This window comes from Rhinatrema bivittatum, chromosome 5 (genome assembly GCF_901001135.1).
Source record: "Rhinatrema bivittatum chromosome 5, aRhiBiv1.1, whole genome shotgun sequence".
NCBI classification, from domain to species: Eukaryota; Metazoa; Chordata; class Amphibia; order Gymnophiona; family Rhinatrematidae; genus Rhinatrema; species Rhinatrema bivittatum.
The window spans coordinates 67636468-67650304 of record NC_042619.1 but is presented as its reverse complement, the minus strand read 5'-3'; the positions used below and the strand labels follow the sequence as shown (position 1 = coordinate 67650304).

At 44.4% G+C, this 13837-nt stretch overlaps 1 protein-coding gene across 1 annotated transcript in view; it reads right to left on the bottom strand.

Moving 5' to 3' along the window:
* The window catches only part of DYNC2H1 (dynein cytoplasmic 2 heavy chain 1), a 1848033-nt gene that overhangs the window by 53320 nt on the left and 1780876 nt on the right, over nt 1-13837 (bottom strand). The window contains exon 87 of the mRNA XM_029602426.1: nt 1824-1905. Coding sequence (XP_029458286.1) covers nt 1824-1905 — 82 coding nt within the window. The remainder of the gene's footprint in view (nt 1-1823; nt 1906-13837) is intronic.

Below are 13837 nucleotides of genomic sequence, written 5' to 3'. Positions count from 1 at the left end.
TCGGAGAGGGATCTGTATGTCAATGGGAGCCAGTTGGTGGATGATTTTGTATGTGGTAAGAATGGCCTTGTATATTATTCTAAAGTGTATAGGTAGCCAATGGAGGCTCTTTAGAATGGGGGTTATGTGGTCCCTTCTCCTGGTATTTGTCAGAATTCGTGCAGCTGCATTTTGCACCATCTGAAGCGGTTTGGTGTATGAAGCGGGAAGGCCGAGTAGGATGGTGTTACAATAGTCTAATTTTGAAAAGATCATACCCATTCAAGGCTCCCTATCTGACACCCTTGAATCCTGGGGAAACCATCTCGCTGCCATCAACTCCTTACTTACCAACCTCCACCTTGCTCTAAACACTGCCAAAACTGAACTCCTCCTCATATCCCATCACCCCCCTACCAATCCCGCACTCACAATTGACTCTGCTATCAAGATTCCTCATGCACAGCCCTGCGCAAGGAACCTGGGGGTCCTAATCGACCAACAACTGAACTTCAAAAAACATATCAGTGCCATACTCAAAGAGGGTTTCTTCAAACTTAAAGTCTTAAAAAACCTGAAACCTCTCCTTCACGCTAGTGACTTCCGCACTGTCATCCAGGCTACACTGGCATCCAAGATGGATTACTGTAACTCCCTCTTTCTTGGCCTACCCTACTCCTCCTTAAAGCCCCTCCAAATGCTACAGAACACTGTAGCCAGAAGCCTCTCCAACACTCACAAATATGACCATATTTCCCCTATACTGAAGGACCTACACTGGCTCCCTATTCCCTCTCGCATCCTCTTTAAATCCCTGACCATTAAACATAAAGCCTTATATTCCCATCACTCCAACTGGCTGGCAGATCCCCTCCAATTTGCCTGCTCGAATCGACCGACAAGGACCACTAACAAAGGGTCCCTCCATGTGCCATCCCTAAAGAAAGCACACCTCACAGCTACAAGGGATCGGGCGCGCTCCATTGCTGGACCTATGCACTGGAACTCACTCCCAACCCACCTCAGACTTGAACCTTGCATCACCAAATTCAGAGCCCAGCTCAAAACCTGGCTATTCAAACAAGCCTTTCCCCAACACCCTTGATGAATATTGAATTGTGATGGATCATGACCTGAATTTGACTATGACCTTGTTCTTATGACATTATAGTTCACTTGTTGTTTGTTCCTATGCTTCTCTGCTCTCCTATTGGTTTTTTGTACCCCTTACCCTTCCCCTGTTACTTGTAATTTCCGTTGCTTTTGTTCCATATAAACCGAGGTGATGTTTCGACTAACATCGGTATAGAAGACTTTTTAAATAAATAAATAAATAAATTTTCTGTGCACTCCATTGAAAAATGCTACACAAAATATAAGTAATATAAGTGGATTTACCAAATATTAGGTTGTTTGCTGTTAGTGAAAACTAATCAGTTCCTAAGGAACTGTTTTGCTCTGACCAGGAGACAGAATAGGTGAGGGGTTGGATTATAGTGTAGGAAACATGATTTACTTTTCATGCCATTTCTAATATCATTAGAAAAGCAGCAGGATTTCAGTTGACAAAAAACAGTAGAGACAAATTTTTTTTGATAAAACCTTGATTTCATTAACTTATCATATCCAAATGTAAGATAACATTTGAAACTATTTAAATCTTAAGTTAAAAAATATCCCGTTATCCTATCATGCACAATAGTCTGAAGTATAGAGATGGTAGTACATTAAGTATTAGGGAAGTCAAAAAATTTAAGGACTACTGTATATTGTATTTGTCCTACTGCTTTCATGTTTGGAAACCACAAATACAGATCAACATTTGCAGAAGTGCAATATGGTACCTTCACTTGCAGCTTTGCTTCATGTATTCGACCCTTCCATGATGCTACAAATTTAAGGTTATCCATTGAACAGATCATTACTCTGGAAAAAAAATAAAAGGAAGAAAAATACTTTAATTTGCCTTTAATAATTTAAGTTATGCCTCTGGGCAGGCATAACTTGCATGCGCCGGCCGGCTACCGGCGTGCCATTTCCCAGCACGGCCGCAACGAAGGCGGCCTCGGTCCCGTCCCCGGACCCCCACCATGCCCCCGGACCCGCCCCCTTCCCGCCCCTTTTTCAAAGCCCCGGGACATACGCGCGTCCTGGGGCTTGTGCGCGCCGCCGAGCCTATGCAAGATAGGCTCGGCGCGCGCAGGGGCAGCTTTTTGGGGGTTACGCACATATGTTACGCGCGTAACCCTTTGAAAATCTGCCCCTATGTTTTTATGTTCTTAAGGCAAACAGACAACTAAATGAATGTGGATAGAAAACTGAAGTTATAATGATTTTATTATGTATGCTTTTATTTTTGAAGGCTGTGTAATAGTGATACATGTACAATAAGAAGAGGAAATTTGGTGTTAGCCCTAAATGGCCTAAAGAGAGAGGAACTACTGCTGATCCTGTGCAGGCCTCAGGGAGGAGATGTTGCCACAGTTCACTGAAAAGAGAGAAGTATGTAGGAGAGATGAGCTGAAATTAGGGGCATAGAGGAGGAAGAAAGAGTGCAGGAGGAAGGAAGACAGAGAAAGAGTGAGGGGAGGAAAGAATGTGAGAGAAGGGAAGGAGAGGAAGAAAGAAAGGGAAATAAAAGCAGAGGAACAAGAGGAGAAGGAGGAGAGGGAAGGAGGAGGGAGAAGCACAATCAGAGAGCAAAGGCAGAGAATGAGAGGTGAGATGGATTGGACTGAGGGATGAGGCAGTGTTAAGTAGAAGGGGGTTGGGTGAGAGGCTGCCGGGGAGATGGGATGAAAGCTATAAAAGAAAGGTGCTAGAAACTGTCTTATGTGGAATATTAGAGGAGAGAGAAATATGAGAGAGGTAATGAAAGGTGAAGAACATGAAAGAAGGTAATATGAGATGAAGGGGAACAAGGAGAAAAGAAGAAGAGGGTGTGAGCTTGAAGAGGAGAATGAAATAAGATGGAACATAAATGGAGAAAGAAATAATTAAAGAAGGAAGAATGAAGGAAGAAAAGGAGGAGAGGCAAGTGAGGCAACTCTTGAGTTGTAGCTAACTTCACATCAAAAATGTGGCTTGTAATTTTTGAGGCAAGCCACATTATTTGATTTGCATAGTTTAGGTTAGTAATGAGCTGATTAAAATGCATTTGCATGGTAATCAGCTCATTTGAATATGCCCAGTGCCAACAACAGAATAACGTAAGGTACTTCAAATACTTCATGTTATCTCTGCATTAGGCCATTTACTGTGTGGTAAACAGCATTTACCATGTGGTAAATGGCCGAATGCAGGTTTATGAATGAGTCCTTTATATTGTACAGTGAAGCCAGTTCTATGAAAAGAGATCTAAATGGGTTATGATGTAGCTATAAATGTTTAAAACCTGAAACCTTATATCCCTCACTTTCCCCCTCACTGACTTAAAACAGTGGTTCCCAAACCCATCCTGGAGAATCCCCAGCTAGTCAGGTTTTCAGGATATATTCATTGTGGATATCCTGAAAACCTGACTGGCTTGGGGGTCCTCCAGGACAGGTTTGGGAACCTCTGACTTAAAATATTAACTTTCAGTCACTTGGCTGGAATAACTGACCACCAACCTCCAATCATTTTCTGGGGAGATCTTTCTAGACCAGAGCTTTCCAAACTTTTCATGTTGGTGACACATTTTTTAGACAAACATAATTTCGGGACACAGTAATTCAGTCTACTAGCAAACCAGAGGTTAAAGGTTAAATGAATGAAATGTATTTCGACAATTTATGTATGTTTCCTTAAATATATACATCATAAAATGTTTCACGACACAACCTATCTTGTGAAAACCTTTCTTTTATATTAAATATATATAATATTCGAAGATGAATGTTATTGTTATAATTTATGAGTAACATTAATAAAACATAGTTATTGTGTTATTCAATTTACCTCTTTAATGAGATATATGAGCTTGATGGGATGAACACAGCTTTTGAATATTTGGTGTTAATAAAAAAGTCCAAAGGGTCTTCTGCGTAATTTAAAAAAGCTGGCCAGTTTCACACTATAAAATTATTTGATAGCCTCATTCAACTAATTCTATATGGTTATGAGAGTGAAGTCTGGAATTTATAGGAAGGGACAGAATGTCAATACAAATCCTGCACCTCCAGTTTTGTAACTTTGTACATCCACTGAAATTCCCCCAAACAATGGAGCTTGGATGTTTCCCTTACAGCTCATCATACTAAAAGATATTTTCAAATTCTGGTGTCACCTCACAGTAACAGCAGCACAAACAGCTTCCACTGCCAGGCACATTGTGAAATAACACAAAATCTCGCAAAAAAGACACTCAAAATCTATACTGCAATCCCATCATAACATAACAGTAATAACACCAAGGACTCAAACAACAATAACCCTACCTGTGAAAAAGCAAGGGTAAATATTACACTGGGTCCTAGAATACCAATACACCACCTACTGAGGAAACAAAACAAACCAGATTGCTATAGATCCCTATGCTAGCAGAATCTCTTCATGGTCACACACACAGAGCAGAGACAGACCCTCACCAAATACAGAATACAAAATAAAGGAGCACAAATTAGACAAAAACTGAAATGGAAACCCCAAGAAGTCAGACTCTGTGTATTAACAATGGAAAAACAGAACCACCATTCCTCATAAAACAAATAAAATCAAGAAACATAAAGCATCAGAAATAATAGTAAAACCATACTAATAAAATAATATTTTAAAACTACTGATAAATAGAATTTCTATTAATTAAAATCATATACATTTTTTACAATTTCCAAAACACCAATAAAATATTCCAAAACAGCACATATATCAAATAACACACAATAATTAAAACTAATAAGGATTTTAAAAAGCCCCTGCTGTCCATACATGGGAGCTCTTAATTTCCAGTCACCCTGATATTGTCGAGGATTAGGAGGTTATCCTCTCTCTCTCACACATACTCACATGTCCATTCTCTCTCACACATACACTGTCACATACATACTCATTCATGCTCTTATACCCACCATAATCTCTCGCTCTCACAGACACTGACACACTCTCAGGCTCTAAGACACTCTCTCCCCCTCCACACACACCCCCCACACAAACTCTTACTCCCCTGGATTTTCTCATACACACTCATGCTCTCACTCTCTCTGGCTCCCTCACATACACACAAACACACACACCCAGGCAAGTTCCCAATCATTCTCACACACTGAAACTGACCCCCAGGCAGGCTCCCATTCATTTTCACACCATTCCCTCACCATCCCCCAGGCATTCTCACACACACAGACCCCCAAGCAGGCACCAATTCATTCTCACACACACAGACCCCCAGGCAGGCACCAATTCATTCTCTCACACACAGACCGCCAGGCAGGCACCAATTCATTCTCACACACACACACACACACATACACCACACACAGGCAGGCACCTATTCTCACACATACAAACCCCAGGAAGACACCCATACATTCTCATACACAGACACACCCTCAGGCAGGCACCCATGCATTCACACACATACACCTCCAGGCAGACTCCCATTCATACACATGCACACTAAAGGCAGACCCCCTCTCTTTCTTTTGCCAGCAACCTCGAAGCCTCTCTCATTCCTCTGCTGCCACTGTCACTGATGCCACATGGCTATTGGGGAGGCGCTGATTGCTGCTATTGGCAATGAAGCCCATTCTGCTGCCTCCTCTGTGCAGGCCCCGTGGGTTTCTACTTCCTCCATGTTGATCTTGTACATTGTGAGATCCGCATAGAGAAAGTGCTACTCTTGCACATTACCAAAGATTACATGTGCCAATCAGTTAAAAGTAATTTTTTTTTAACCTTTGCTTTCTGATTTTAGTTTTCTAATCGGTTGGTCACAGGCTTTTTTGTTCCACCTCCCCTTTCTTATTTTTTTGCCAATTCCTTTCATATTGTCTTTTTTTTTTCTATTTCTTTTGTCTCCATCTATCTTCTTCCCTCAACATACAGTCAGGTTCTCATTCTCACATGCTTTCTCTCTCTCTCACATACACACAGGCTCTCACTCTCACATGCTCTCTCTCATACAATCATTCATACACAGTCTATCTCTTGCACATGCTGTCTGACTCTCACACACCCAGGCTCTCTCTCACTCCCACATGCTGTCTTGCTCAAGCACAGACTCGCACTGTCACATGCTCTCTCTCATACAATCATTCATACATAGTCTTTCTCTTGCACATGCTGTCTGACTGTCACACACCCAGGCTCTCTCTTACTCCCACATGCTGTCTTGCTCAAGCACAGGCTCTCACTGTCACATGCTCTCTCTCATACAATCATTCTTACACACAGGCTCTCACTGTCACATGCTGTCTCTCTCTCACACACACAGGCTCTCACATGCTGTCTCTGCAAACATTGGGGTCCTTACTCCCACACACAATCTCTCAACTCATCTCACACACGCACACAATCTCTCAACAGTCATCCATTTCAGGAAGCTGGCGAGTGCAGTCATGCGACAAGGCATCTGGAGATCCGATGGTGGACAGAATTCTGTCTAAGGAAACAGCAGGGGCAGGTACAGCTTTACCCCAAGTGGTCGATGACGTAAGGATGGCATGATATTTACCGGTACGAGAAGCCGTTAAAGACATTTGGGAAGGTGAAAGAAGAAATTTGACGTCGTGACGGGTGTGAAGAACCACCGTAGCATAGGGAATATAATGGTTCAGTTTTTCGCGTGCAGTGACGCAAGCGACAACACCTCTTTCGCAAGTAGTCATACCGAGCTCAACAGGGGAAAATTTGCCAGAAAGGAAAATGACAGCTTCCAACTGGTCCTGTGTACCAACAGCTGATCAGGTGTGGGTGCCTGCGAGTGCTGATCTCATACACGCACTCTAAGGGCCCTCAGCCTCTCTCTTACCTCTGGGCCTCCTCTTCACGGGTCGCTGCAGGATGGGCTCTGCAGCGGCCCTGATCTTCTCGGGCCGATCGGCGGCAGTGGTGGCCCTGATCTTCTCGGGCCGATCGGCGGCATCGGCGGCCCTGATCTTCTCGGGCCAATCCGTGGCAGCGGCGACCCTGATCTTCTCGGGCTGATCCGTGGTGGGGATCCTGCTACTGGGCATCCTCCTCTTCTTAGTTTGCTGCAACAACACTGCTCCTCTTCTGCACGCGGCTGATGCTCCACCTCCTTCCTGCCCACGCGGCTCCGGCAACATTTTTCTTCCGGGGCCGTGTGGGCAGGAAGGAGGTGGAGCACCTGTACGTTTAAACGTGACCTTTTTCTTCGGGCCATGGTGACGTAAGCTCCACCACGGCCCTGCCGATCTTCCTGCTGTGTGTCTCCGGCACACAGCCCAGTGAAACTTCACTGCTCAGCCGCCAGTGGGATGAGGTCCACCGGCGGCCGCATTGGCTCCCACTTCCTGGTGTGTCACGTGCACCGGGCTTGCGTGACACACCGGCATACTAAAGTGTCATGACACACACTTTGGAAAGCTCTGTTCTAGACCATTTAAAACTATGAACATTACTGATTGAAAGAAAAATGTCTGTGGCTTCCAATGCAGTATTTTTAAATGTGTGTAGAAACTGTTCAATCCCTGCTTTAACAGGCTAAAAGGTTTACTGATAAAGCAAAATTGCTTACCTTGTAATAGGTGTTATCCCAGGACAGCAGAATGTAGTCCCCACATATGGGTGACATCATTGATGGAGCCCTATTGCGGGAAAACTTTCTGTCAAAGTTTCTAGAAAATTTGACTGGCCCTGTGAGGCCACTGAGCATGCCCAGCACGCCATGATATTCTCTGCCAAAGGGGTCTCTCTTCAGTCTCGTATGTAGCAATAAGCTTTAGCAAAAATAAAATAATAAAACATATTGGACCCAACTCCGCGGGGTGGCGGGTGGGTTTTGTGAGGACTACATCCTGCTGTCCTGACATAAAACTTATTACAAGGTAAGCAATTTTGCTTTATCCCAGGACAAGCAGGATGCTAGTCTTCACATATGGGTGATTAGCAAGCTAGAGTCATTTTGTAGTGAAGTAACAGTGAAGTACTGTTGTTGCAAATGAGGCAGCCGAAGATCACAGCAGGTTGGATGTAGAAGGAGTTGGGATTAAACTGGAAACAAGTTCTTTAAGACAGATTGTCCATAGGCTGAATCTTGTCGTCCTTCTTTGTCCAAACAGTAATGAGCTGCAAAGGTGTGAAGAGAGCTCCATGTTGCTGCTTTACATATGTCAAGAATTGGCACTGAACGGTAGTGTGCTACTGAGGTTGACATTGCTCTTACTGAATATGCCTTTACTCGCCCTTGGAGAGGAAGGCCTGCTTTTTCATAGCAAAACTGTATGCAATCTGCTAGCCAATTGGATAGAGCATGTTTACCCACTGCTTTTCATGGTTTATTTGGATCATAAGATACAAATAGTTGAGTGGATTTCCTGTGGACTGCAGTGTGGTCTAATTAAAAGGCTAGCGCACGCTTACAGTCCAGGGTATGTAAGGCTCGTTCTCCTTGGTGAGAATGAGGTCTTGGAAAGAATGTGGTAAAACTATGGATTGGTTCAAGTGGAATTCCGTAACTACCTTAGGGAGGAATTTTGGATGTGTCCGGAGAACTACTCTGTCATGTAGGAATTTTGTATAGGGTGAGTACGTGACAAGTGCTTGTAACTCACTAACCCTTCTAGCCGATGTAATGGCTAAAAGGGAGATAGTCTTCCATGTAAGAAATTTAAGATCACGGGAAGTCATGGGTTCAAAAGGAGAACGCATGAGTCTTGTTAAGACCAAATTCAGGTCCCATTCTGTGACAGGTGGCTGAATTGGTGGTTTAAGGTGAATTAAACCTCTCATAAATCTACTGACAAGAGGATGTATGGATATTGGTGCATCTCCCATCTTGTTATGGTAAGCTGAGATGGCACTTAAATGGACTCTTACAGATGAAGTATGGAGCCCAGAGTCTGAAAGATGGTATAAGTAATCCAGTAGAGAAGTTGTGGGGCAGGAGAAAGGATCAATACTCTTTTGTCTGCACCACAAAGTAAACCTTTTCCATTTCGAAGATTAATTCTTTCATGTTGAAGGTTTACGTGAAGCTATAAGCACTTGAGATACATTGGTTGAAAGATTGAGTGTTTGTAAAATCAAGCTTTCAACATCCATGCTGTCAGGGATAGGGATTGAAGGTTGGGATGGCGCAACTGACCCTGATCCTGAGTAATGAGAGTGGGGGCTACACCCAAGCGAATTGGCTCTCTGATTAAGAGGTCTAGAAGTGAGGGAAACCATATGTGTCGAGGCCAATTCGGGACTATGAGTATCATGGACCCCTTGTCCTGTTGTAGCTTCACTAGAGTTTTGGTTATGAGCGGTATCGGAGGATACACGTATAGAAGGCCTGAGTTCCAAGGGCGAGCAAAGGCATCCTTGGCTAGTTGGTGATTCTGTCTGTGCAGAGCGCAGAATTTGTCCACTTTGTGATTCAGGCATGACGCAAAGAGGTCTATTGTTGGTTGTCCCCAACGTTGAAATATCCTGGTCATTACTAAGGGATCCAGGGACCATTCGTTTGGTTGGAACTGGCGACTGAGTTGATCCGCCACTACATTGTGAATGCCTGCCAGATAAGTGGCCTGGAGAAACATTGAGTGTGTCAGGGCCCAGTCCCAAATCTGTGCAGCTTCTTGACAAAGGAGATACAAGTCCGTACCTCCCTGTTTGTTGATGTAGCACATGACTACTGTGTTGTCCGTTTGGATCAGAACAGTCTTGTGTGATAGGCAGTCCTTGAACGCATGCAGAGCATAACGTATAGCTCGAAGTTCCAGGAAATTGATTTGAAATGTTGCTTCGAGTTTTGTCCAAGTACCCTGGGTTTGGAGATTGTCTATTTGAGCTCCCCAACCTAAGGTGAATGCATCTGTAGTTAAAGTTATCTGTGGGACTGGTTGTTGGAAGGGAAGGCCTTTGCGCAAATTATCCTTGCTTGCCCACCAAAGTAGAGATGAACGTAGCTGATGGGTTACTTGAATTGGAAAGGACAGTGGTTGAATGGCTTAGATCCATTGAGTTACCCTCATGGCTAACCTTGCCATAGGAGTGACATGAACTGTGGATGCCATGTGGCCTAGTAAGGTTAGAAACTGATGAGCTGTTGCTTGCTTCTTTGAGTGAATCGAGTTTGCCAGTAGGGAAAGTGTTTCTGCCCGATCCCCGGGTAGAAAAGCTTTTGAAAGTATGGTGTTCAATTCTGCTCCTGTGAATTGAAGCAGGTGAGACGGAATGAGGTGGGACTTTTGATTATTGATGAGAAAGCCCATGGAGTAAAGTAGAGTAATTGTTCGACTGAGAGAAGTCAGAGCTCCTTGTTGAAATTGACTTCTGATAAGCCAGTCGTCTAAATAGGGAAAGACATGAACACTTTCCTTGTGCAAGTGTGCTGCTATTACTGCCAGACATTTGGTGAATACTCTGGGAGTAGAGGCAAGTCCGAATGGCAGTACTCTGTACTGGAAATGTTGAAGAGCCACCATGAAGCGCAGATACTTGCGATGAGGAGGGAATATTGGAATGTGAGCGTAAGCGTCTTGAAGATCCAGAGAACAAAGCCAATCTCCTGTTTGAAGAAGTGGAAGCATGGTGCCTAGATACCATCCTGAACTTTTCTTTCTCCAGAAATTTGTTGAGATTTCTGAGGTCTAGGATGGGACTTAGGCTTCCGGTTTTCTTTGGAATGAGGAAATAACAGGAATAGAATCCTCTGCCCTGCTGAGTCCGGGGCACCGGCTCTACAGCCTTGGCTCTCAGAAGAGTGGATAATTCTACTTGCAATTGGATTATGTGATGTTTGCTTAGAGGAAGAGGTCTCGGAGGAGAATCTCTTGGAATTGAGAGGAAATTGAGTTGGTAACCTCGAGATATTATTGCAAGTACCCATTGGTCTGTTGTTATTTGTAAACAATGGTTGTAGAATGATGATACTCGGCCTCCTCCCGGAAGATCTGGTTGAGGATTGAAGAGATGGCCTTGGTCTCTGGGAAGACCCTCAAAAGCCTGCAGCCGGTCCCAACTGTGGTGGAGGTTGAGGCCTAGCCGCCCTAGGTTGTCTGGGCTGAGCTCTTTGTTGCGGCCTAGTAGATCTGTTGATAGAAGGGCCGTCTAGATTCTTTCCTTGGAGGCCGACGAGATGATTGGGTAGCAGAATCCTGTGGAATTAATGAAAGTTGTCGCAGGGTTTCTGTATGCTCTTTTAATTGTGTAACCGCATCTTGCACCTTGGAACCAAAAAGGTTGTCACCAAGAGATGGTAAGTCAACAAATTTTCCTTGAACTTCAGGCCTAAGGTCTGAGGCTTTAAGCCATGCCTAACGTCTTGCACTTATACCAGAGGCCGCTACTCTGGAGGCTGTTTCAAACCCATCATAAGCAGCTCGGACTTCGTGCTTGCCGGCTTCAAGTCCTTTGTGAATAATTGCTTGGGCAGCTTCTTGATATTGCTGTGGTAATGATGTTGAAAACTCTTGCATCTGTTTCCACAGTTTTCTTTGATATTGAGTCATGTATAATTGATAAGATGAAATTCTGGTATTTAACATGGCTCCTTGATACATTTTTCTTCCCAGGGAATCTAAGAATCTATGATCCTTTCCTGGGGGAGTGGAGGAATGCGGCCTTATCCTTTTTGACTTCTTTTGTGCGGATTCCACAACCACTGATTGGTGTGGAAGCTAGCCTTTTGGTAGCCAGGAACAGACTGTACCAAATAAGTAGTGTCCATTCGTTTATTGACAGCAGGTACTGAGCATGGGTGTTCCCAGAGTCAATGCTGTAAGTCTAGGAGGAACTCATGGACAGGTATGGCTACTACCTGTTTTGGAGGATCCACAAATTGGAGAACCTTCAATGTTTGCTGTCTAGCATCTTCCTCAGTTACCAAGGTGAAGGGTATAGTGTCAGCCATATCCTGAATAAAATTTGTAAAGGATAAATCCTCTGGTGGAGATTTCTTCCTTTGGTCTGGAGGGGAAGGATCTGACATGAATTCTTCCGAGGAAATGTCTGTATGGCCATCATCCCAAGTATCGTATGGATCGTCCTGAGGTGGAGATATCGGAGAAGATCTTGGTGGATGAGGAAGTCCTGAGGGACCTGGTTGCCGATCATCGAGGGGAATCCATCCAAGAACCTCTTCTTGTGGTTTAGATGGAAGAGCACTGACTACTTCATCAAATCTCTTCATGAGAAGTTGGTACAGCGCAAGTTCAGGATGTCCTGAAGCTCCAGGTGACATCGCATCGATGGCATCGGGTCTGGTATCGAAGATGGAGTCGGCATTGGCATCGATGGTCATCTTGGCATCGGCTTAGGTTGTGGTGCCGGCATTGGTGCAGGCACCGGCATCGACGGGGTTGTCGGCATCGGTGCAGGCACCAGCGTCGGTGCGGGCACAGGCTTCGGTGGAAACACTGGCATCGGTACTAGTACCGGCATCGGTGGAGGCACTGGCATCGGCGAAGGTGCCGGAATCTGTTCTTCTAAGGCCTGGAGCACCGCTTGACGGATGAAATCCGACAATTCCTGCGTAACAGCTGGTGCAGGCAGAGCAGCTCTACGCGGTGGTGGTGGAGGTGTCAATGCTCCTTCTACAGAGCCCTGTGGAGGTTCAACAACTGGTGCATCTCCATGGGGTGAAGGCCCCGGCATCGGAGGTACCGGTGTTTCCTGAATTCTTCGCCATTTCGCATTCGATTCCTCCGGGGAGAGAAGCGCTTCAGGTGTCGATGTGTGTCAGTGTCGATGACGGTGTTTTGAATGGTGTTCGATCGCTGACTTCGACGATGCTATCGATGACGTTGGCGATGGATGGTCCTCCGATCGCTCCGGACGACGTTTTTTCAAAATTATTCGTTTTGAGACTCCGGCCGGAGACGATTTAGTCGATGTAGAGGGAGATGGCAGAAGTTGCAGATGGAATAAGTGCTCCATCTTCTCTTGACGGGCCTTTCTTCCCTTCGCAGTCATTTCTGCACATTTAGGGCAGGTGGTTACGTCGTGTTTTTCCCCCAAACAAAGCACACATTCAAGGTGTGGGTCTGTAATGGACATTGTCCGATTACAGATGGGACATTTTTTAAAACCCGTAGCCATTTTAATATCGACAGCCGTCAATGAAATGAGGAGAAATTATGAGAGGAAAAAATTTTTACTCAGAGAGTAAAACGAGACAACGATTTACTCGCCAGCCGGTGGAAACCTGAGAGATCCCGTGTGGGAGAATGTGAATGAGAAAAAAGTGACTTTTAGTCAGAGAAAACACTGTGAGAAAACTCACAAAGGCTCCTGCTCTGCGATGCCTACAGCAGCGCAGAAAAATGAAGGCTGAAGAGAGAACCCTGTGGCAGAGAATATCACAGCATGCTGAGTATGCCCAGTGGCCTCACAGGGCCAGTCAAAAGTTTCTAGAAACTTTGATAGAAAGTTTTCCCGCAATAGGGCTCCATCAATGATGTCACCCATATGTGAGGACTAGCATCCTGCTTGTCCTGGGATAAATTTCTTTACCAAATGTAAAATTCATCATATTATCTACTGCATTACATCTTTTTGCAATCTGTGCCATTAGACTTTTATGGGTAAGTTTCTAACATTGTGCCTAAATTACATGGCAAACTTGTGTAAGTTACAACAATATTCAAAGCGGATTTAAGTTCATAAGTCTGCTTTGAAAATTATTCCATCAAATTTACCTGTACATGCTTAAATCTATTTAGCACATGTATATTTTGGGGAAAATTTACAAGCATAAATTTCAATTTTT